At 42.3% G+C, this 22,378-nt stretch overlaps 1 protein-coding gene across 2 annotated transcripts in view; it reads left to right on the top strand.

The window, feature by feature from the left end:
- Window positions 1-22,378, top strand: part of btk (Bruton agammaglobulinemia tyrosine kinase) — a 424,430-nt gene that overhangs the window by 75,418 nt on the left and 326,634 nt on the right. For both annotated transcript variants that reach the window (XM_041196306.1, XM_041196307.1), the window contains exons 4-9: window positions 4,907-4,988; window positions 7,505-7,633; window positions 12,286-12,359; window positions 15,659-15,828; window positions 20,346-20,408; window positions 21,941-21,995. In XM_041196306.1, the coding sequence (XP_041052240.1) occupies window positions 4,907-4,988; window positions 7,505-7,633; window positions 12,286-12,359; window positions 15,659-15,828; window positions 20,346-20,408; window positions 21,941-21,995 (573 nt within the window). The remainder of the gene's footprint in view (window positions 1-4,906; window positions 4,989-7,504; window positions 7,634-12,285; window positions 12,360-15,658; window positions 15,829-20,345; window positions 20,409-21,940; window positions 21,996-22,378) is intronic.

Raw genomic sequence — 22,378 nt, 5'->3', positions numbered from 1 at the left:
AAAAAGTGAAAATAGAATCTATACACAAGCCACTTCAAAGCATCTTTCTCAAACCATTTCTGTCTGCCCCGAAGTGTCTGCAAAGGAATTTGCTTTGTTTGCAGAGATACCATTTGGAAGTGAAGTACAAGCAAGGGAAGCAGGTGTACATTGCTGACACGCTGTTGAGAGATGCACTCCCTTTGAAGGAAGTTGCTGATGCTTGTGCAGAGTGTGAAATCTTCCAGATTCAATGAGAATGGGAGTGGAGCAAAGAGGACCCAGAGGCAGTAACCACCACCTAGAAGAGCTATCCAATCCAGTCCACAGAGAAGGGGTTGTATTCTAAGAGAAGTCAAAGTGTGACATCACAGAAAAACAGAGAAGTGATTGGTTGGTGAATATTTTGCCCGTTTATCTCAAAACGCATGTAACTTATGAGAAATTGTAAGGTTTTATTAGTTGTAGTAAGGTTTACCAGCAGTAGTAAAGGTTATTGGGTTTGGAAGGTGCAGTTGCAACACATCGCCTAACCTACTATCTTGTGTTAATTCATTTATTTTTAATTAATTTATGATTAATAAACAGTTTATTAGTTCCATGATCACTACCATCTAGAAGGACAAGGGCAGCAGACACATGGGAACACCACCATCTGGAAGTTCCCCTCCAAGTCACTCACCATCCTGGCTTGGAAATTTATCATCAGTCCTTCACTGTCACTGAGTCAAAATCCTGGAACTCCCTCCTTAATTGCACTGTAGGTGTATCTACACCACATGGAATGCAGCAGTTCAAGAAGGCAGCTCACCACCACCTTCTCGAGGGTAATTAGGCAGGGGCAATAAATGCTGGCCTAGCCCACATCTCATGAATGAAAAAAAATTAAAATTTAGAAATTCAGCATGACTCAGCTCCTCCACAGTATTCCCAGTCAAATCGAAAGACCCAGGCAGAAGAGCAAATTGCCAAAGGTATCATCAAAAATTCAACCAGGTTCTGCACAGATGTGTACAAGGCAATCTTAGAGTGGAGAAACACACCCACTGAGGCAATGGAAAGTAGTCCATCCAAGTGACTGGTGTCACACCGCACACAGACTACTTCGTCCAATAGCTAAAAAAACACTGAAGCCAAAAGTAGTAACAGGAATGAGTAACAAAATCAAAGTGAAATGACAGAAAATCACATCCCACTTTGATAAAGCTGCCAGATTACTGCCAGAGTTGAGAGTTAAAGCAATGGTCAGAGTGCAAACATTCAACTCACTCAACAAAATTCAGCCCACTTGGGAACTTGGAACCTAAGTAAAGCGGTTGTCACTTCAGTCGTACACGGTGAAAGTGAACAACCAGATATATCACCACAAACGTAGACACTACATGGAATCAGGAAGCTGTCCCTTCACAGAAATCCGCTGATGAGGAAGAATTGATTTCGCCAACTGAACAAGGAACAGAGCAACCATCAGTCCCAGAGGTCAACTGCTCCCCAACAGATGCAACAGATCAGCAGCCACACTCGTCACGGCAATAACATTCCAGAGAGGCAACCCAGGAACCAGCAGACATTAGACAAACAACCAACAAGAACCCACACATGTACCATTAAATGACCTGATTTAAAGATTCTGTGTGCAATGCGTGTGTAGAGACAGACAAAAGTGAGACAGACTGGAATGAACAGTTTCTATTCACTGTGATGACTTTCTTTATGGATTGTGTATGAGTAAATTGCAACTGCAAATGATAGTGGATGCAGTGTGTTTTTTCCTCTTTTTTTGCAAAGGGGGATGTTTGGAGAACTGCCTTTGTGAACTGCTGCCTCATGTGTACTGTGGCTTACCATAGTCATGGACTGCTGATGTCCTGTTGGGTGAAACACCACCTGAAACACCCTATACCTTTCCGTCTCTCTACCTCACTTACATCCTTTAAGATGCTCCTTGAAATCTACCCCTCTGACCAGGATTTTGGTCATTTTCCCTAATATCTCTTTAAGTGCATTTGGGGTCAAGTTTTGTTTGATAATATTTCTGTAAAACACCTTGGGACATTTTAGTATCTCGAAAGTGCTATTTAAATGCACGTTGTTTCTCCTGTTAATAATTGATTCCTAAGCAATGCAGCCGATTGGATGCATTTTGATATTAAACAGTATCTAATTAATTATTTGCCCAATCTGGACCTCTTTCTCTGGGAACATTCCCTTCATTTTGTCAGATTTTCCGTGCTTCCCTCCTCCTCTGCTGCTCTGCTGTAATCATTCATACGTCCTCCAGACACACCTTTTGATTGTTTACTTGTCCAATTACTACCCAGTTTGCCTTAATTGAACTATTATCACCAAGATTAAATCAATCCCACAGTCTTGCTTACTCCCCATTGCTCAGCATCAACCCCAAACTAATCTTAATGCCTCACTCTCTCCCCATAGCCCAGTATCAATTTTGAACAAACTCCTCTGTTCTACTCAGTCCATATCCTTGTATCAATCCCAAACTAATCTGCTTGCCCCACTCTCTTCTCTTGGTTACGATCCCCATGAGGGAGCTATAAACCAAAATAACCACATTTACTGAATGACACCCAAATGAAGAAATTACCAACAAGGTTCCACATTTTATAGCTTTTAACCCAAATCAGAATCCACGTAAATTAAACATGCATGAACAGGTAAATTATAGTCACTACCACAAATTACACATGGAATAGCAAAGACAATAAAGACAATCTCTTGAGAATACAAGTATTTGTATCAAAGCCACACAAATGTGGAACCATTTGCAATCTCACAGTATTTTCAATTCAGGCACTGGAACACAGGATCTCTTTCTTTTCTAACTCAATGGATTTGGTTCTCGGATCACCAGCAATGGTAGCTCCACTCTATCCGAGTCCCCCAGAGACAGTCGGCTCTCAAATGGCACACTCCTGTAGAACTTCCTTAGCTAGGTTCATGACAGTCTTGATGACATAGATTCCCCCGAGACTCCTTTATCTATATCCTTTCTATAAACCTTATTAAATGGTCTGGTCAGTTCTAGCAAAGTTAAGCATAGCTGTGGAATTGTCCAATTCATAGTTTCTGCTCTCAACCAATCTTCAGCTTTCTGTCCTTTTTATTTGTATTACATACACACAGATCATTGTAAATGTGCTTTCTCTGTTCTCCCCCCTGCTGCAGCTCTCCTTTTTGTCTGCCAACATAGTTTCTTAACTTAACTTTCTGTCGGCACTGTTTCCAGATCAAGGGGCACCAGGTAACTGGATCAGTGTTTCTTATCATCCAAGAAAATTATAATTGATGCAAACTCTTAACTGTCTTTTTCAGTCACTTTTCCAGAACACATCATCTAATTCAGGTTCACAGGGAGTCAGAGCCAATCCCAACAAGCAGTGGGCACTAGGTAGGGTACACCCAGAACAGGGTGACAGTCCATCATAGGGCACACACTCACACACTGGGGGATAATTTAGTCAATCGAGCACAACTTTGGTCAGTCGGAGGAAACTGGAGCACCCAGCAGAAACCCACACGACACGGGGAGAACATGCAAGCTCCATACAGACAGACACCTGAGGTCAGGATCGAAGCCAGGTCCCTGGAGCTGTGAGGCAGCAGTGCTACCTTGTCGCCATATGTCTTTTCCAAACATTCTGTAAAGCAATTGCAGATTCCACAGACATTTAAAAGAAATTACTAGCTTTCCTTATAGTACTGCTTCTGGGTCATAGGTCGATACCCCATAGACCTGTATCAACTTCAAACTTATTCTTTTGTTTCACTCACGCCCTATAGACCTGCATCAATCTCAGACAAATCCCACTGCACCTATTCTCTCCTCATAACTTTGTATCAATCTAAAGCTAATTCAAACTGTCCATCTCTCTTTCCTTAGAACCATATAATCCCAAACAAATCACATTGTTCCACTGTCTCCCTATACCTCTGTATCAACCCAAAACTAATTCCACAGCTCTGTGCTCACCCATGACGCTGTCTTAATTTAAAACTATTCCTGGATGGAAATGTTTTTTTTAGTTACTTTCATCCTTTTTTGTATACTTGTAAAAGCCCTTACAATCTGTTTAAATATTCTTGGCTCGTTAACTCTTTAAATGCATTTTTCGCAAATTTTTGGCCAGCCTTTGCTAGTTTCTGAAACACTCCCAACCCTCAGGTTTACCAATATTCTTCACAACATTATAAACCTCTTCTTTTAATCTAATACTATCTTTAACTTCCCCAATAAAGCACGAATGGATCTTCGTTGTTGAATTTTTATTTTTTAATGGAACTTATTTTCGATAAACATTTTGAAGCATTTCAAAAGGTTTCCCACTATTTATTTACTACCAGATTTTAGATTTTATAACCTATTTACTCTATCAGCCATATCTCCCCTCATACCTATGAAATTTCCTTTACTTGGGTTTAAGGTTCTTGTTTTGGATTCAAGTATGTCGCTCTCATATTATGATCTCTTTCTCACAGGGAATCTTTAATATAAGATTGCTAATTAAACCTGCCTTATTACACAATACTAAATTGAATTATTGAATACTTATTCTTAGTTGATTCCACAACATGTTGTTTCAGGAAACTGTTGCGAAAGCATTTGACAAACGTAGCCTGTTTTAAGTGGAGTTCTGAGAATGTTGTTGTTTTTGAAACCTTGTGACCTGAGATATTCTGCTCAGGCTGCAGGTCTTTCGATCCCCAGTATTGCAGTTAGTCCGGTCACAGAGAAAAATCTCAAGCCCAGGCTTGAGTCAAAGCTCCCTGTGAGAGAGAGATGTGTGGCTTGAGCTTAAACTCTTTGCAGCTCTTAGCAACTTTGAGCTGCGGAATCTTTGACTGTGCTGGTGCTTTAGATAGTTTTTGATGCCAGGTTTTAATCATGCTGTGACCTTCTCTTCCATAGATCGTGTATGATGAGGGCCCTCTGTATGTGTTTGCCAAGAATGAAGACGTGCGGAAGCAGTGGATCAAAGAGTTGAATAGCAGTTACGTGCCGCCATTTACTAAGCTGTCCTTTTTTTAGGTTGATCAACATCAGAAAGGAAGAGTTACTTGTGAGATTACAGGGCAAACCTGTCATTAACTGAGTTGGGAAAGGGTGAATTCTATTCCACCATCTCCTTGCGCTGTGGTTAAAAAACAAAACCAGACACCCATTCAAAGTGGCAGGTGCACATGAATCTTGATGACCTAGAGTTCCTGTCAGAAACAGGCAGGTCATTTAGACCCAGAAGCCACTTTTGTCTCTGGCTGCCTGGCAACAAGAATAACTTGTATTATTTTTCATGTCTTTAACTTCGTAAAACCTCCCAAAAGTACTTTACAGGAGCCTTATCACGCAAAATCTGACCCAGAGCCACTTAAGGCAATTTGAAGACAGGTGACCCAAAAACATGGGCAAAGAGTTCTAAGGAGCATCTTCAAAGAGGAAAATGAGGTAGAGAGGTTTATGGAGGGAATTCCAGAGCCTGGGGCCTAGGCAACTGAATCTACGGCTATCAATGGTGGAGTGATTAAAATTGAGGGTGCATAAGAGGACAGAATGGTAGCAGTGTAGATATCTCAGAGGGTGGTGAGTCTGAAAGGGATTACAGAGATAGGGAGGAGTGAGATCATGGAGAGATTTGAAAATATTGTTAACATTGCTTAGCTGGGAGTCACTTAGGTCAGTGAGCACAGGTTTAAATAGGGCTCCAAGATTGCAAACAATCTGACAACCCATGATTGTGGGAGCTATTTATTAGGCCATTGCACACAAATTTTAAACTGTTCTCATGTGAACCCCTCCAGGGTAGGGCTCTGGAAAAGGAAAAGGTCAGAAAACATACTTTCATAAAGCAGGCTACAGTCTGAGCAGCCTACCGCCCTGTGAACGATTGCCAGAGCTCTCTGACACTTTAAACTTTCAATCCGACTCTATGGCCAGAATTTTTCCATTGGCGAGTTGGGGGCAGGGCCCACTCGCCAACGGGGAAATGACGCGGGATGACGTCAGCAGGAACCCCCGACATCATCCCGCCCCATTTAAATATTTAGGAAGGCAGGTGGACAGCGAAATCAGCTGTCCGCCCACCGACCTGTCAATGGCCAATTGAGGCCATTGACAGGATAATTAACTCAGTTAAAGGACCTGCCCATCCAACCTTAAGGCTGGCGGGCAGGCCAGGAGCCCCAGCGGGCTTCTGAAAAAACATGGAACTTCATCCGCTGGCGGGACAAGGTTTCATGTCTGTTTTTAAAAACTTTAGTAAACTTTATGTAATATTTATTAACATGTCCCATCTCGTGTGACATTGTCACATGAGGGGGACATGTTAATAATTTTTTTTATTTTGCTATTTTTTAGGTTTATTAAACTTTCAGTGCTCTCCCTAAGATATCACTTAGTCTCAGGGAGCTGTGTGCCCTTTTGCGCACATGCGTGAAAGAGCGCACTTTGACAGTTGGGGAATCCCTCCCCCCTGTACAGGAAGCGCATAGCGCTTCCCAATGGACAGCCCGCTGGGCGGGCCTTAATTAGCCCACCCACTCAAAATGGCAGCGGGGCCCATTTCGGCGGCGGAGTTTGGCTGCCCACCCGCCGCCGAGCCGGTGGGGCCTGCTTGCTCATTGAGGGCTAAATGCTGCCCTATGTCACAGAGACACTCTGGATCAACATTTCTTGAACCCAGAATTAGCCAGGAACAAATAATAAGAAAATTTACCATATTGAAAATCAGCGTTTTAGTTTGTATGATAATTGGAGGGAAGTTGGAGGTTAATCTATGTGATAATTGAGTGGGGGTGGGGGTTAATCTGTGTGATAATTGGAGGGGGAAGGTGGAGGTTAGCCTGTGTGATAATCGGAGAGGATGGGGTTTAATCTGTGAGATAATTGGAGGGGGATTGTGGTTAATCTGTGTGATAATTGGAGGGGGGGGTGAGGATTTAATCTGTAATAATTGGAGTGGGGTGGGGGTTAATCTGTGTGATAATTGGAGGGGGAAGGTGGAGGTTAGCCTGTGTGATAATCGGAGAGGATGGGGTTTAATCTGTGAGATAATTGGAGGGGGATTGTGGTTAATCTGTGTGATAATTGGAGGGGGGGGGTGAGGATTTAATCTGTAATAATTGGAGTGGGGTGGGGGTTAATCTGTGTGATAATTGGAGGAGGGTTGGGTTTAATCTGTGTGATAATTGGGTGTGGGGTAGGGGTTAATCAGCGTGATAATTGGAGTGGGGGTAGGGGTTAATCTGTGTGATAATTGGGTGTGGGGGAGGGTTAATCTGTGTGATAGTTGGAGAGAGGCACAGTTAACAGAATCATAGAATGATTACAGCCCAGGAGGCCCTTCATGTCCCCTGCCAGCTCTCTGCAAGAAGAATCCACCTAGTGGAGTGTGGGGTGGTGGGGGGCTGGGGGACTGGGAGGCGGCATGTTAATCTCTCTGATGACCTGGCAGTAGGGATGGTCTCCTGATTTCCCAACTCTTGTACTGATTTTATTTGATCCTGTTTTCAGGAATCCGGTTCAATCAGGAGCTGATGCAGAAATACCACCCACGTTTCTGGATGGAGGGAGAATGGTCCTGCTGCCAACAGTCAGCTAAAAATGCACCAGGTTGTTCCATCATCAAGACCATGAATTCTTGTGAGTGTCTTTATCTTTTAAAAATTGTGGGAGATATTTGCCTTTTTTCTCTTTGCTGATTCTTACTAGGGTACAGTTCAATAAACCACACCAACCCATTCCAACAGAGCCCAATGCGTGCCCCTAGACAGAAGGCTAATTGAATACATGGGGCATCACAGATCGGCCTGCCCCTGTCGTCAAGAATGTTCAGGATTGGGAGCTCCTGCTAATTTTCTCCATCCCTTTGAGGTACTGAGGCCAGATGTTGTATCCTAGGTACTGCCTGACCTTCAGACAAGCTCAGGGTCATAGCCATTGGTAGAACTTGATCTGATTCACATCAGGATATTGTGAGGTGGGGTTTTTTAAAATTCATTCTAGGGATGTGGACACTGCTGGCTAAGCCAGCATTCATTGCCTACCTCAAATTGCCCTTGAAAAGATGGTGATGAGCTACCTTCTTGAACCACTGCAATCCATGTGGTGTTAGGAAGAGAGTTCCAAGATATTGACCCAGCGACAGTAAAGGAACTGGTTAGATAAGGGTCCTTGTTAGATAATTGTAGATGGCACTTGGCCCTGTAGGAACGTGAAGGGCAGTGGATTGCACCTTGGCATAGGGGTAAGGGCAGCTCACAGCATTGCACTTGTCGGCTTTAGCTCTGTTGCAGTGTTTTCACTGCTGAGTTGGAACGTGACGGGTTCAAATCCCACTCCAGAGATTTGAGCACGAGGCCTAGGCAGACTCTCCAGGGCAGTCCCAAGGGAGTGTTGCATTGTTGGAGGTGCTGTCTTTCAGATGAATTGAAGTCCTGTCTGTCCTCTCAGGTGGATGTGAAGGATCCTATGGTACTATTTGAATAAGAACAGGGAGTTCTCCACCAGCGTCCTTGACACTGGCCAAGAAAGAACTTGCTTTTTTTAAAGTGCCTTTCAAGATTTCAGCACACCTCACAGCGCTTCACAGCCAATGAAGTACTTCTGAAGTGTCATCACTGTTGTAACATAAGAAACATGGCAGTCAGTTTGCAGACAGCAAGATCCCATAAAGAGCAATGTGATAATGACCAGATAATCTGTTTTTTATGCTGATTAAGGAATAAATATTGGCCAGAACACCAGGAGAATGCCTCTTGCTCTTCTCCGAAACATTGCAGTGGGATCTTTTACATCCAACTGCTCGGGCACCTCTGATGGTGGGAACTCAATGATCATTGTACCAGGATAGTAGAATTGAATTCGATCGACCATGGACTTTTTCTGTCTATACGTTCCTGAGCAAAAGAGGGAGTTGGGTTCTTGGTTTTACTGTTTGTCTGACATGTGCAGTACACCCTCAGTAATACACAGATAGGCGGTCAGCTGTTGGAGGACAGCCTGTTCTCACAACCTTTGCATTGAAAGAGGAGAATCCTCCCATTGGAACCAATCTAACACCTATACTGTACAGGATGCAGTATACGGTATGGGATACTACTGTACAAGGTGCAGATACTGTACATGATAAACCTGTACTGGACAGGTTGCAGCAGACTGTACAGGATATATCTGTACTGTACATGATTCAGTATACTATACACAATACACCTGTACTGTACGGGATGTAGTATACTGTACAGGATACACCTATCCTGTACAGGATGCAGTATTCTGTACATGATGCACCCGTATGGTACGGGATGCAGTTTACTGTGCAGAATACATCTGTACTGTACAGGATACACCTGCACTGTACAGGATGCAGTATACTGTACAGGATAAACCTGTACTGTACATGATCCAGTATACTTTACACAATACCTGTACTGCATGGGATGCAGTATACTGTACAGGATGCACCTATACTGTACAGGATGCAGTATACTGTATACAATGCACCTGTACTGTACGGGATGCAGTGTACTGTACAGGATGCAGTATAGTATACATGATACATCTGTACTAATACAGGATGCAGTTTACTGTACAGGGTACACCTGTATGGTACAGGATGCAGTATACTGTACACGATGTACTTGTACTGTACAGGATGCAGTATACTGTACAGGATTCAGTAGACTGTACAGGATATAACTGCACTGTACACAATCCAGTATATTTTACACAATACACCTGTAACTGCATAGGATGCAGTATACTGTACAGGATACACCTGTACTGTACAGGATGCACCTATACTGTACAGGATGCAGTATACTGTATACAATGCACCTGTACTGTACAGGATGCAGTATACTATACACGTTACATCTGTACTAGTACAGGATGCAGTTTACTGTACAGGGTACACCTGTATGGGACAGGATGCAGTATACTGTACACAATGTACCTGTACTGTACAGGATGCAGTAGACTGTACAGGATATAACTGTACTGTACACAATCCAGTATATTGTAAACAATACACCTGTGACTGCTTGGGATGCAGTATACTATACAGGATACACCTGTACTGTACAAGATGTAACTATACTGTACAGGACGCAGTATAATGTGCACGATGCACCTGTACTGTATGGGATGCAGTATACTGTACAGGATGCAGTATACTGTACAGGATACACTAGTGCTGTACAGAATGCAGTACACTGTGCAAGATACACCAGTACTGTACATGATGTGCCTATACTGTACAGGATGCAGTATACTGTGCACGATGCACCTGTACTGTATGGGATGCAGTATATTGTACAGGATGCAGTATACTATACGTGATACATCTGTACTAGTACAGGATGCAGTTTACTGTACAGGATACATCTGTATTGTACAGGATGCAGTATACTGTACAGGATACACCAGAACTGTACAGGATGCAGTATACTGTAGAGGATACACCAGTACTGTACAAGATGCCGTATACTGTACAGGATGCAGTATACTGTACAGGATACAGCAGTACAGTACAGGATGCAGTATAATGTACAGGATACACCAGTACTGTACAGGATGCCGTTTAATGTACAGGATACACCAGTACTGTACAGGATGCAGTATAATGCACAGGATACACCAGTACTGTACAGGGTGCAGTATACTGTACTGGATACACCAGTACTGTACAAGATGCTGTATACTGTACAGGATACACTACTGTACAGGATGCAGTATACTGTACTGGATACACCAGTACTGTACAAGATGCCGTATGCTGTACAGGATGCAGTATACTGTATAGGATACACCAGAACTGTACAGGATGCAGTATAATGTACAGGATAGATCAGTACTGTACAGGATGCAGAATACTGTACTGGATACACCAGTACTGTACAAGATGCCGTATACTGTACAGGATACACGCATATTGTACAGGATACACGCATATTGTACAGGATGCAGTATACTGTACAGGATACACTAGTACTGTACAGGATGCAATATACTATACATGATGCAGTATACTGTACACAATACACCAGTACTGTACAAGATGCAGTATACCGTACTTGATACACCAGTACTGGACAAGATGCCGTATACTGTACAGGATGCAGTATACTATACTGGGTATACCTGTACTGTACAGGATGCATTATACTATATAGGATACACCAGTACTGTACAAGATGTAGTATAATGTACAGGATACACCAATACTGTACAGGATGCAGGATACTGTACACGATACACCAGTACTGTACAAGATGCAGTATACTGTACAGGATACACCAGTACTGTACAGGATGCAGTATAATGTACAGGATACACCAGTACTGTACAGGATGCAGTATACTGTACTTGATACACCAGCACCGAACAAGATGCTGTATACTGTACAGGATGCAGTATACTGTACAGGGTACACTAGTACTGTACAGGATGTAGTATGCTGTAGAGGATACATCAGTTTTGTACAGGATGCAGTATACTGTACTGGGTACACCTGTACTGTACAGGATGCATTATACTATATAGGATACACCAGTACTGTACAGGATGCAGTATAATGTACAGGATACACCAGTACTCTACAGGATGCAGTATAATGTACAGGATACACCGGTACTGTACAGGATGCAGGATACTGTACAGGATACACCAGTACTGTACAGGATGCATTATACTGTACATGATGCACCTATACTGTACAGGTTGTAGTATACTCTACACGATACACCAGTACTGTACAGGATGCAGTATACTGTACAGTATATACCAGTACTGTACAGGATGCAGTTTACTATACAGGATACACCGTACTGTGGAGGATGCAGTATACTGTACAGGATACATTAGTACTGTACAAGATGCCATATATTGTACAGGATGCAGTATACTGTACAGGATACACCAGTTCTGTACAGGATACAGTGTACTGTATAGGATACATCAGTACTGTACAGGATACAGGATACTTTACATGATGCACCTATACAGTACAGAATGCAGTATACTGTACACAATACACCAGTACTGTACAGGATGCAGTATACTGTACAGTATATACCAGTACTGTACAGGATGCAATTTACTGTACAGGATACACCAGTACTGTGGAGGATGCAGTATACTGTACAGGATACACTAGTACTGTACAGGAAGCAGTACACTATACAGGATACACCAGTGCTGTACAGGATGCAGTATACTGTACCCTTGTTGGAACTGAAGAAGAATTTCAGGAAAGGAAATGTGTGAAAAATAATTCTAACATATTTTGATTGCAGTTCCTTCAGCAGGGAATTCTCGGCGTAAATCCAGGAAACCCCTTCCTCCAACTCCAGTGGAAGAACAGCAACAGGCAAGTGACTGGGTTCCACCACATGGTGCAACTCCCTCATTATTATCTTTCTTGCCACTCGCTCACTCTCTCTCTCTCATTCTGTCTCTCAGAATTTCTCTCTCTCTCTCTCACACTCTGTCTCTGTCAGTCTTTCTCTGTCAGTCTCTCTCTCTCTCTCTCACTCTGTCTTTCAGTTACTCTCTCACTCATTCTTTCTCTCTTACTGACTATTTCTCTCTCTGTCTCATTCTCTCCCTGACTCTCCCACACTTTCTCTTTGCCTTCATCTTTCTCACTGGGTCTCTCTATTTCTCTTTCTCTCTGACTACCTATCTCACTCTGTGACTGTTTCTCTCTTACCGTCTATCTCTGTATCACACAGAATCATAGAACGGTTACAGTACAGAAGGAAGCCATTTGGCCCTTCATGCCTACACAAACTCTCTGCAAGAGCAACTCATCTAGTGCCACGCCCCTGCCTTCTTCCTATAGCCCTGCACATTCCTCCTTTTCAGATAATAATCCAATTCCCTCTTCAATGCCTCGATTGAAATGGCCCTCGCCACATTCTCAGGCAGCACATTCCACATCTTAACCACTCATTGCACGAAAATGTTTTTCCTCATGTCATCATTACTTCTTTTGCCAATTGCTCTAAATCTGTGTCTTCTGGTTCTCCACCTTTCCACCAATGGGGACAATTTCTCCCCATCTACTCTGTCCAGACCCGTGATGATGACTCTCTCAAATCTACTCTCAACCTTCACTTCTCCAAGGTAATCAGTTCCAACTTCCCTAATCTATCTACATAACTGAAATTCTACATCAGTGGGACCATTATTGCGAATTATTTCTGCACGCTCTATAATGCCTTCACATCTTTCCTAAAATGTGGCACCCAGAACTGGAAGCAAAGCTCTAGTTGAGGCCAAACCAGTGTTCTATACAAGTTTAACATAACTTGCTTGTTTTTATACACCATGCCCTATTAATACAGCCTAGGATGCTGTATGCTTTAATGACCGCTGTCTCAACCTGTCCTGCCGCCTTCAAAGATTTACGCACCTATACACCCAGGTCCCCCTGCTTCTGTACCCGCTTTAGAATTGTACCCTTTATTGAACATAGTCTCCCCACATTCTTCCCACCAAAATGAATCCTTGGCATTTCTCTGCATTAAATTTCATCTGCTATGTGCCCGCCCATTCCACCAACTTATGTATGTCCTTCTGAAGTTCTTCTTCTTCCTCACAGTTTACAATCCCTCTAAGTTTTGTATCATCTGCAAATTTTGAAATTGTGCCCTGTAAACCAAGGTCCAGGTTATTAATATATATCAGGAAAAGCAAGTGTCTCAACACCAGACAAGGGGGAGCTCCACTACAAACCTTCCTTCAGCCCAAAAACCATCCATTAACTACTCTCTGTTTCCTGTTTCTCAGCCAATTCCCTATCCATGTAGTTACTGTCTCTTTTGTTCCATGGGCCATAACTTAGCTCACAAGACTCTTAAGCAGAATTTTTAACCAAATGGTGTGCTCGTTCTCTCTCTCTCTCTCTCTGCCTGCCCCTTCTCCCTGACTATCATTCTTTCTGTCTACACTCACTGTCTGTCTGTCTGCCTGAGGTCTCTATCACTGTCTCTCTTTCTCATTTGCTCTCTCTGCCTCTCACTCACTCGTTCTCGCTTTCTCATTTGTGCTCTCTGACTATCACTCTCTCTACCACTCACTCTCTGTCTCTCTCTCTCTCTCACTGTCTCCCTGTCTGTCTCTCGCTCTCTGTTTCTATCTCTAGGGTGCAGGAAGTGGTGGTTGGTGGGGTAGGGTACAATCTCTGTACCTGAACCCTCATGCTTCAGGTTGGCCTGATATTGGGTCCTGGCTCGTATTTCTGCTAAGCCAGCGAGGCAGAAAGAGTGAATGAAAATCAGACTGCTGCTAGCCTTACAGATGTCCTCAGCTAAGTGAGGGCCCGAAGATGAGAATGTTTGGTTGGTGTTGGGTAGGGAGTTGGGCTGTTGGAGGGAGCCAGGCTGAAATGGTACTCTTATAAAGTGGCTGTGAAGCAACCAACTTGTTCCCTGGGGCTGGTAATGAATGACACCCCACCAGGCTTTCCATCTCCCACCACTGCTTCCAGATCTTAGGTGGGTGACACCTCCACACTGTACAAGGAACATAGAACCGTAGAAATTTCGAAAAGTTACAGCACAGAAAGAGACCATTCAAACCATCGTGCCTGTGCTAGCTGAAAAATAAAAAAATAAAAAACTAGCTGTCCATTTTAATCCCACCTTCCAGCACCTGATCTGTAGCCTTGCAGGTTACAGCACTTCAGATGCAGATCCTGGTATGTTTTCAATGAGTTGGGGGTTTCTGCTTCCACCACCAAACCAGACAGTAAATTCCAAACACCCACTGCTGTCTGTGTGAAGAGGTTTTTCCTCATGTCCCCTTTAATCCATCTATCAATCACCTTAAATCTGTGCCCCCTGGTAATTGACTCTCCACTAGGGGAAATAGGACATCCCTGTCTACTCTATCTAGGCCCCACATAATCTTGTACACTTCAATCAGGTCACCTCTCAATCTCCTCAGTTCCAAGGAAAACAACTCTAGCCTATCCAATCTTTCCTCATAGCTGCAATTTTCAAGCCCTGGCAACATTCTTGTAAATCTCCTCTGCACTCTCTCCAGAGCAATGATGTCCTTCTGGTAATGTGGCGACCGGAACTGTACACAAAATTCTAGCTGTGGCCTAACCAGCATTTTATACCATTCCATCATTCCATCTCTGTGTTTGTATTCAATACCTTGCACAATAAAGGAAAGCATTCCATATGTTTTCTTGACCACCTTGTCCACCTGTCCTTCCAACTTCAGGGACCTGTGGACATGCACTCCAAGGTCTCTCACTTCCTCAACCCCTCTTAATATTCTCCTGTTTATTGTGCTGGCATAAACCTTGCCCCTATGAACAGAGGTGTTTATTAATAACTAATATAAATGATACATTGGATTGGTTAGCGCACCTCATATCCTCATACCTTGCTCTCTCTTCCAACACTTCCAGTAATGACCTGATGTAGCCACACATTCTCTAAATATCCCACCCCTCCTCCTGGATTGGGTTGAGCTACAATCCTGTACAGCAGTGGTATCACACAAACTGCAAGCTGTACGGTAATTAGTCAATGGTTGTTAACCAACTAGTCAATGGTTCTTTACTATCTATTTAATGGTAATTAGTTAATGGTTCTTAAGTAACTAGTTAATGCTGACTTGGTAATAGTTATTCTCTTTCTCTTCAAGCAGATGAAACGGGCTCCACCTCCCCAACCTAGCTCAGTACCCATGAAAGTGGTCGTTGCTCTGTACGATTACCACAAGATAAATCCCGATGATCTGTCTCTCCGGAAAGATGAAGAATACATTGTGTTAGATGACCAAGATCAGCACTGGTGGAAGGCTAGAGACAAGCACGGGTAAATCTGGGATTCTGGGGTTAGTGTCGACAAGCACTGTGCTTGGATGGAGCCACGATTCTCAGAATGTGCAGCAAGAAACAGGCACGGGGTGACTGGAAGATCTGGCTAAGGCCCACATGGACAGGGGACACAACTTTACTGAGCACCTAAAGCAATGTGGAGCAGGGTGACTGACTATCTGTATAGGTTAGGACTGTACTGGGAGCAACATTCTCCAACCTGGACAGAGGTTAAAGATGGAGATCTGAACCAGGATCTATAGCCTTGCTCTGTTCTCCTTTTTTTTACATCTTTGGTGCTGACTTCTGGTCCATCTCAAACTCTTAGTTTTCTCTGCTTCTCTCCTGAAGCAGCACTAACAGCACTCCCCACTGGCAGTAGTTGAGAGCATGCTAGGGTTCGAATCATTTTCCCATGGGAAAGGTGGGCCAACCATGGCTGAGAAAAGAAGTTAAAGATAGTATTAGATTAAACGAAGGAGTTTAGGATATTGCCAAAATATTGCCAAAAAGGAGCAGCAAGCATGAGCATTGGAAGGAATTTAGAATTTAGCAATGGATAACCAAGAAACTGATAAAGAGAGAACATAAAAAGGAAGAAAACCAGCTAAAGTAAACATAGGCCCCTTATAGGCAGAGACAGGAGAAATTACAATGGGGAATAAAGCAATGGCAGAGACATTAAACAAATACTTGTATCTGTATTCACTGCAGAATACAGAAAGCACATTCCAGAATTGGTGGGAAATCAATTGGAAGTGAGGAACTTAGGGCTATAATCATTATAAAGAAATAATACTGGAGAAATTAATGGGACTAAATAGTGAAAAATCCCCAGGACCTGATGACCTACACCCTATACTTTTAAAAGAGATAGCTGCAGAGATAATGGATGGATTGGATTGAATTTTCCAGAATTGTCTAAACTCTCGTACAGTCTCCATTGATTGGCAGGTAACCTGACATCAGGAGAAGAATTGACATATAGGGATGTGGTAACAGGATACTTAGACAATCAAAATATGATTAAGCAGAGTCAGCATGGATTTTTGAAAGGCAAATTGTGTGTTCAAAATCTGTTAAGAGTTTTTTGAAATTGTAACTAGCAGGGTGGATGAGGGCGAAGCAATGGATGTGGTGTATTTTGATTTTCAAAAAGTATTCAATAAGAGATTATTAAACAAGATTAGGATTCATGGGTTTGGGGGTGATATATTAGCATAGATTGGGGATTAGTTAATGAGCAGAAAACTGAGAGTAGGAATAAACAAGTCATTTTCTTGTTACTGGGGTGCTGCAAAGACCTACTGAGCCTCAACTATTTACAATCCATTTGAATGACTTAGCAAAGAGACCAAGTGTAATTTATCTAAGTTTGCTGACAATACAAAACTATGTGGAAAATTGACAGTGGTAGTCGTGGCGGCGGTGGTGGTGGTGGTTTTGGGGGGGGGGTGCGGGGTGGGTGGGGGAGTTGGGGGGTGGTGGGGGGATGGTTGTAAAGAGGCTGTAGAGGGACATAAGTAGTTAAGCAAATGGGAGAGGATCTGGTAGATAATGGATGATGTGTTAAGTTATTCACTTTGGTGAAAAATATAGAAAAGCAGAATATTTTTAAATGGTGAGAGACTGGGACCTGGGTGTCATCATACATGAATGACAGAAAGTTAACTTGCTGGTTTGTTAGTCTTAATGACAAGGGGATTGGAATATAAGAGTGAAGAAGTCTCATTGCAATAATATGAGGTGAGTCTTTGGAATTTAGAAGAATGAGAGGTGACCTCATTGAAACATATCAAATTCTTAAGGGTTTGACAGGGTAAATGCTGAGAGGATGTTTCACCTGGCTGGGGCACATTGTCAGAATAAGGGATCCGTTCATTTGGACTGACGTAAGGAGAAATTTCTTTACTCAAAATGTTGTGCATCTTTTGAATTCTCTATGTAAGAAAGCTACCAATGCTCAATTGTTGGGTATATCCATTTGTGGATTATTAGGAAAATTAAGGATAGTATTAGATTAAAACAAGCTTATTCCTCTTCTTCAGATGCCATCTTTTACAATGTGCTGATCATGGCTCTCCAACTTTCACAGTCTTTGATGACAGCCAACATCTTGTGTTGTTCTCAAACCTTATACCTGTTTTGCTTCCTAAACTGTTGCTTTATTAGACATTCTAGTTTCTCTTTCCTAAGTATGTGCCCAAGGAATTGTAGTTGCCTCTTTGTGATCATTTGTAAAAGTCCTCCTTCCTCAAATCTTCCTCATTAGTTATGTGTGTTTTCCAATTAATCTTCACCATAGGTCCCAGAACCTTCATCCCTTTTGCCTTTAATTTATCTTCCGTGTCTTATGTGTATTTAAACTTTCACATCCATATAGTAATTTTGATCAGATGTAGCATTTTAGCAATTTCGTTCTCTTTCCATAGAGATGTTCTTATTTCTGATGTGCTCTGACATTTTTGTGAAGGTTTGTTTTGCAAGTGATATCTTGATCACTTTTCCCATCAGGTGTTATTAGGTTATCTAGGTAAGAAAATTATTTGATTTGTTTTATTTCTTTTGATTCTAAATTTATTTTGCATCTAGGTGTAATTCTTCCCTTTGCTAGTACCATGCGTACTGTTTTGCTGCAGTTTAATGATAATCCACATGTTATTGTTTCTTGCAGTCGTGTCTAGGATTTTTCATTGGTTTTCCTCTGTGTTTGCCGTAATTACTGAAGAGGTTTATCATGTTGAAAATATAATAGTAAGCCTGAAGATTGGGAATGTTTTAGAAACCAGCAAAGGGCCACCAAAACTCTGATAAAAGTGCAAAAAATAGAGTAGCTAACTAGCCAGGAATATTAAAAGAGTTTGCATGAGCTTTTATAAGTACATAAAAAGGAGGAGAGTAGCTAAAATAAACACTGGTCTCTTGGAGACAGAGACAAGAGAAATTATCTTGGGGAATGAGGAAATGGCAGAGGCATTGAACAAATATTTTGTGTCTGCATTCACAGTCAAATACACAGATTGCAAACCAGAACTAGGGTCTTGTTAGAGTGAAGAAATTGAGGTAATTAATATCAGAGAAAAAATATTGGAGAAAATTAAGGGGCTGAAACCTGACGAATCCCTGGGACCTGATGGCCTACTTCCTAGGATTCTAAAAGAGATAGCTGAAGAGATAATAGATGCTCTGCTTATGAATTTCCAAATTCCCTAGCTTCGAGAACAATCCCGGTGAATTGGAAGTTAGCAAATGTAACACCGCTGTTCCGGAAATGTAGGAGAAGAAAACAGGGAAGTACAGGCCAACTGGCCTGATATCAATCATCAGGAAAATGCTGGAATCTCTTAATGAGGATGTCCTAACAATGCACTTAGAAATCATGGCTTTACAAAAGAGAGTTCATGTTTGACAAAGTTATTCATTTTTTTTTGAGGATGTAACTGGTAAGGTAGGGGAACCTGGAAACCAGTAGCTGTAGTATACCTGGATTTCCAAAAGACATTTGATAAGGTGCCACAAAAAGGCTAAAGCACAGATAAGGGCTCGTGGAGTTGGGGATAATATATTAGCATTGATAGAGGATTGGGTAATGAACAGGAAGCAGAGAGTAGAGCTGTGAAACTGTGTATTTTCAAGTTGGCAGGCTGTAAGCAGTGGGGTGCCACAAGGATCAGTGCAGAGGCCTCAGCTTTTTACACTCTATATTAATGATTTAGATGGAGAGACAGAGAGTAATGTATCGAAGTTTGCTGATAGTACAACGTTAGGTTGGAATATAAGCTGTGAGGAGGACACAGGCTGCAAAGAGATATGGACAGATTTAGTAAATGGCTAATAAGGTTGTAGATGGCATATAATTTGGGGAAGTGCGAGATTATTCACTTTGGTGGTGAGAATTGAAAGAACAGAATATTTTTTAAAAGATGTGAAATATTGATGTTCAGAGGGACCTGAGTGTGCACATACAAGGAATACGGGAAGCTAGCATGTAAGTACAGCAAGCAGTCAGGAAGGCCAATGGCACATTGCCTTTTTTATAAAGGAATTGAAATACAAGAATAAAAAAGCCTTGCTACGATTGTACAGCATTTTGGAGAGACCACACCTGGAGGATAGTGTGCAGTTTTGGTCTCCATATTTAAGAGAGGATATACTTGCATTGGAGGTGGTACAACGAAGGTTCATTAGATTGATCCCTGCGATGAGAGGGTTGTTCTTTGATGAGAGGCTGACTAAAATGAGTTGTTAATCTTTGGAACTGTGTACCCCAGAGGGTCCTGAATGTTCCATTGTTGAATACATTTAAGGCTGAGATGGACAGTTTTTTGTCTTTCAGGGCATCAAGAGATATGGAGATTGGGCAGGAAAGTGGAGTTGAGGTAGAAGATCAGCCACAAATATATTGAATGGTCTGGCAGGCTTGAAGGGGCAAAAGGGCCATTCAACAAATATGTGTATGTGTGTGTATGGTGGTAAACAGTTCAACATAGCTGACTGCTCTCATTCCTTTTGCAGACAAGAAGGATTCATCCCCAGTAACTACGTGGTGGAATCCGGTAACCAGCTTGAAACATACGAGTAAGTAGCGCAGCAAAGAGAGTCACCATCCCAGCGCACAAGGGGATACTTGGGTGGGACTTGTTTTCATGGAATTAAGTGCTTCAATTTATCACCTTAAAGTACAGGACATTTTAAAAGGGAAATAAAACAATGCGAAAATGATGGAGAAATGTGTACTTAAGTTGCCGTCCTTACGCAAGGAAGCTGAATCTGTTTTTTTATAGAGATGCTTCATATGCTGAACTTCCTGATGAACATTCTAGTGCAGCTTGTTTCATAATGTTTCTCATGGATGAAAATTGGAAATGTTATCCCTTAGCTTGGGAAACTAAGAAAATAGTAAGGGTTGTTTAAAATGCTCTGGCTGCTGAAACACTGGTTTTTGTGGAAGCAGTGGATGTGAAATTCAGTTTGAAAATATATTGTGAAAATCTGTATAATGAGCACACTGAAGACAGTACACGCATTGAATATTAAATCAATAATCATTTGTTCTTGTATAATATATGAAATGGGTTGATACATAAACATTACCGAGTGATTGATTGCCAACTTGAAGCAAATGCTGGAGATAATGGACATTTCTAAAGTTAAATGAGTAGATTCAAATCATCAGCTGTCAGATTATTTTGCTAAGAGAAACAAAGCAGCACTCCCTAAGGACATACGCTCCGACAGTGCAATGCTCCCTCAGTACTGACACTCCAACAATGCAACACTCCCTCAGTACTGACACTATGAAAGTGCGGCACTTCCTCAGTACTGACACTCCGAAAGTGCAGCAGCACTCCCTCAGTACTGACACTCCGACAATGCAACACTCCCTCAGTACTGACACTCTGACAGTGCAACACTCCCTCAGTGCTGACACTCCGAAAGTGCAGCACTCCCTCAGTACTGACACTCCGAAAGTGCAGCACTCTCTCAGTATTGCCCTCCTGACAGTTCAGTGCTCTCTCAGTGCTGTCCATTTGACAGTGCAGTGCTCCTTCAGTACTGCCCCTCTGATAATGCAGCACCCCTTGGTATTGACCTATTGACAGTGCTGCCCTCCCTCAGAACTGACACTCTGACAGTGCAGCACTCCCTCAGTACTGTCCATTTGACAGTGCAGCATTCCCTCAGTACTGTCCCTCTGACAGTGTGGCATGCCCTCAGTATTGTCCCTTTGATAGTATAGCACTCCCTCAGTACTGACCCTCTGACAGTGCAATGCGTCCTCAGTACTGACCCTCCGACAGTGCAGTGCTCTCTCAGTACTGACCCTTCGAGAGTGCAGTGTTCCCTCAGTACTGGAATGGGGGTTACTTTTATTCATTTGTTTGATGTGGGCATTGCTGACAAGGCTGGTATTTATTGCCCATTCCTAATTTCCTTTTAGCAGGCTGTGGTGAGCTGCCAGCTGGTGCTGTATTCCTTTTTCAATACAATTGATACTTCTAGAGAAACGATGCATACAAATAAATAAGAAGAAATTGTAATAAGCACAAGTATAGCAAATTTCAATATAAACAGAAATATTCAGTGCCCTTTTTCTTGTCTTCACGCAGATGGTACAATAAAGAAATCACAAGAAGTAAAGCAGAGCAGCTCCTGAAACAGGAGGTAATGATTGTTATTCACTTTCCACCTTCAAATACAAAAATTCAAAATGCAGCATATTGTGCAAGAGAGAGAGAGATCTCAATAGTTCAGATATCTTCTGTGTTCCCCTAGCCTGCGAAGCAAGGCACCAACCTGAAAGCTCTTGTGCACAAGTCAGTCGATTGAAGTTACTTCATGTGCACAGCGACACAAAAAAAAAGTTAAATAAATGAGCTATGCATGACAACAACATCCACTGTCCTATCAAACACTCCCAGGACAGGTACAGCACAGGGATAGATACAGAGTAAAGCTCCATCTACACTGTCCCCATCAAACACTCCCAGGGCAGGTACAGCACGGGGTTAGATACAGGGCAAATCTCCCTCTACTCTGTCTCCATC

Source organism: Carcharodon carcharias, chromosome 9, assembly GCF_017639515.1.
Source record: "Carcharodon carcharias isolate sCarCar2 chromosome 9, sCarCar2.pri, whole genome shotgun sequence".
NCBI lineage: Eukaryota > Metazoa > Chordata > Chondrichthyes > Lamniformes > Lamnidae > Carcharodon > Carcharodon carcharias.
This window is presented reverse-complemented; position numbering and strand designations above follow the sequence as displayed.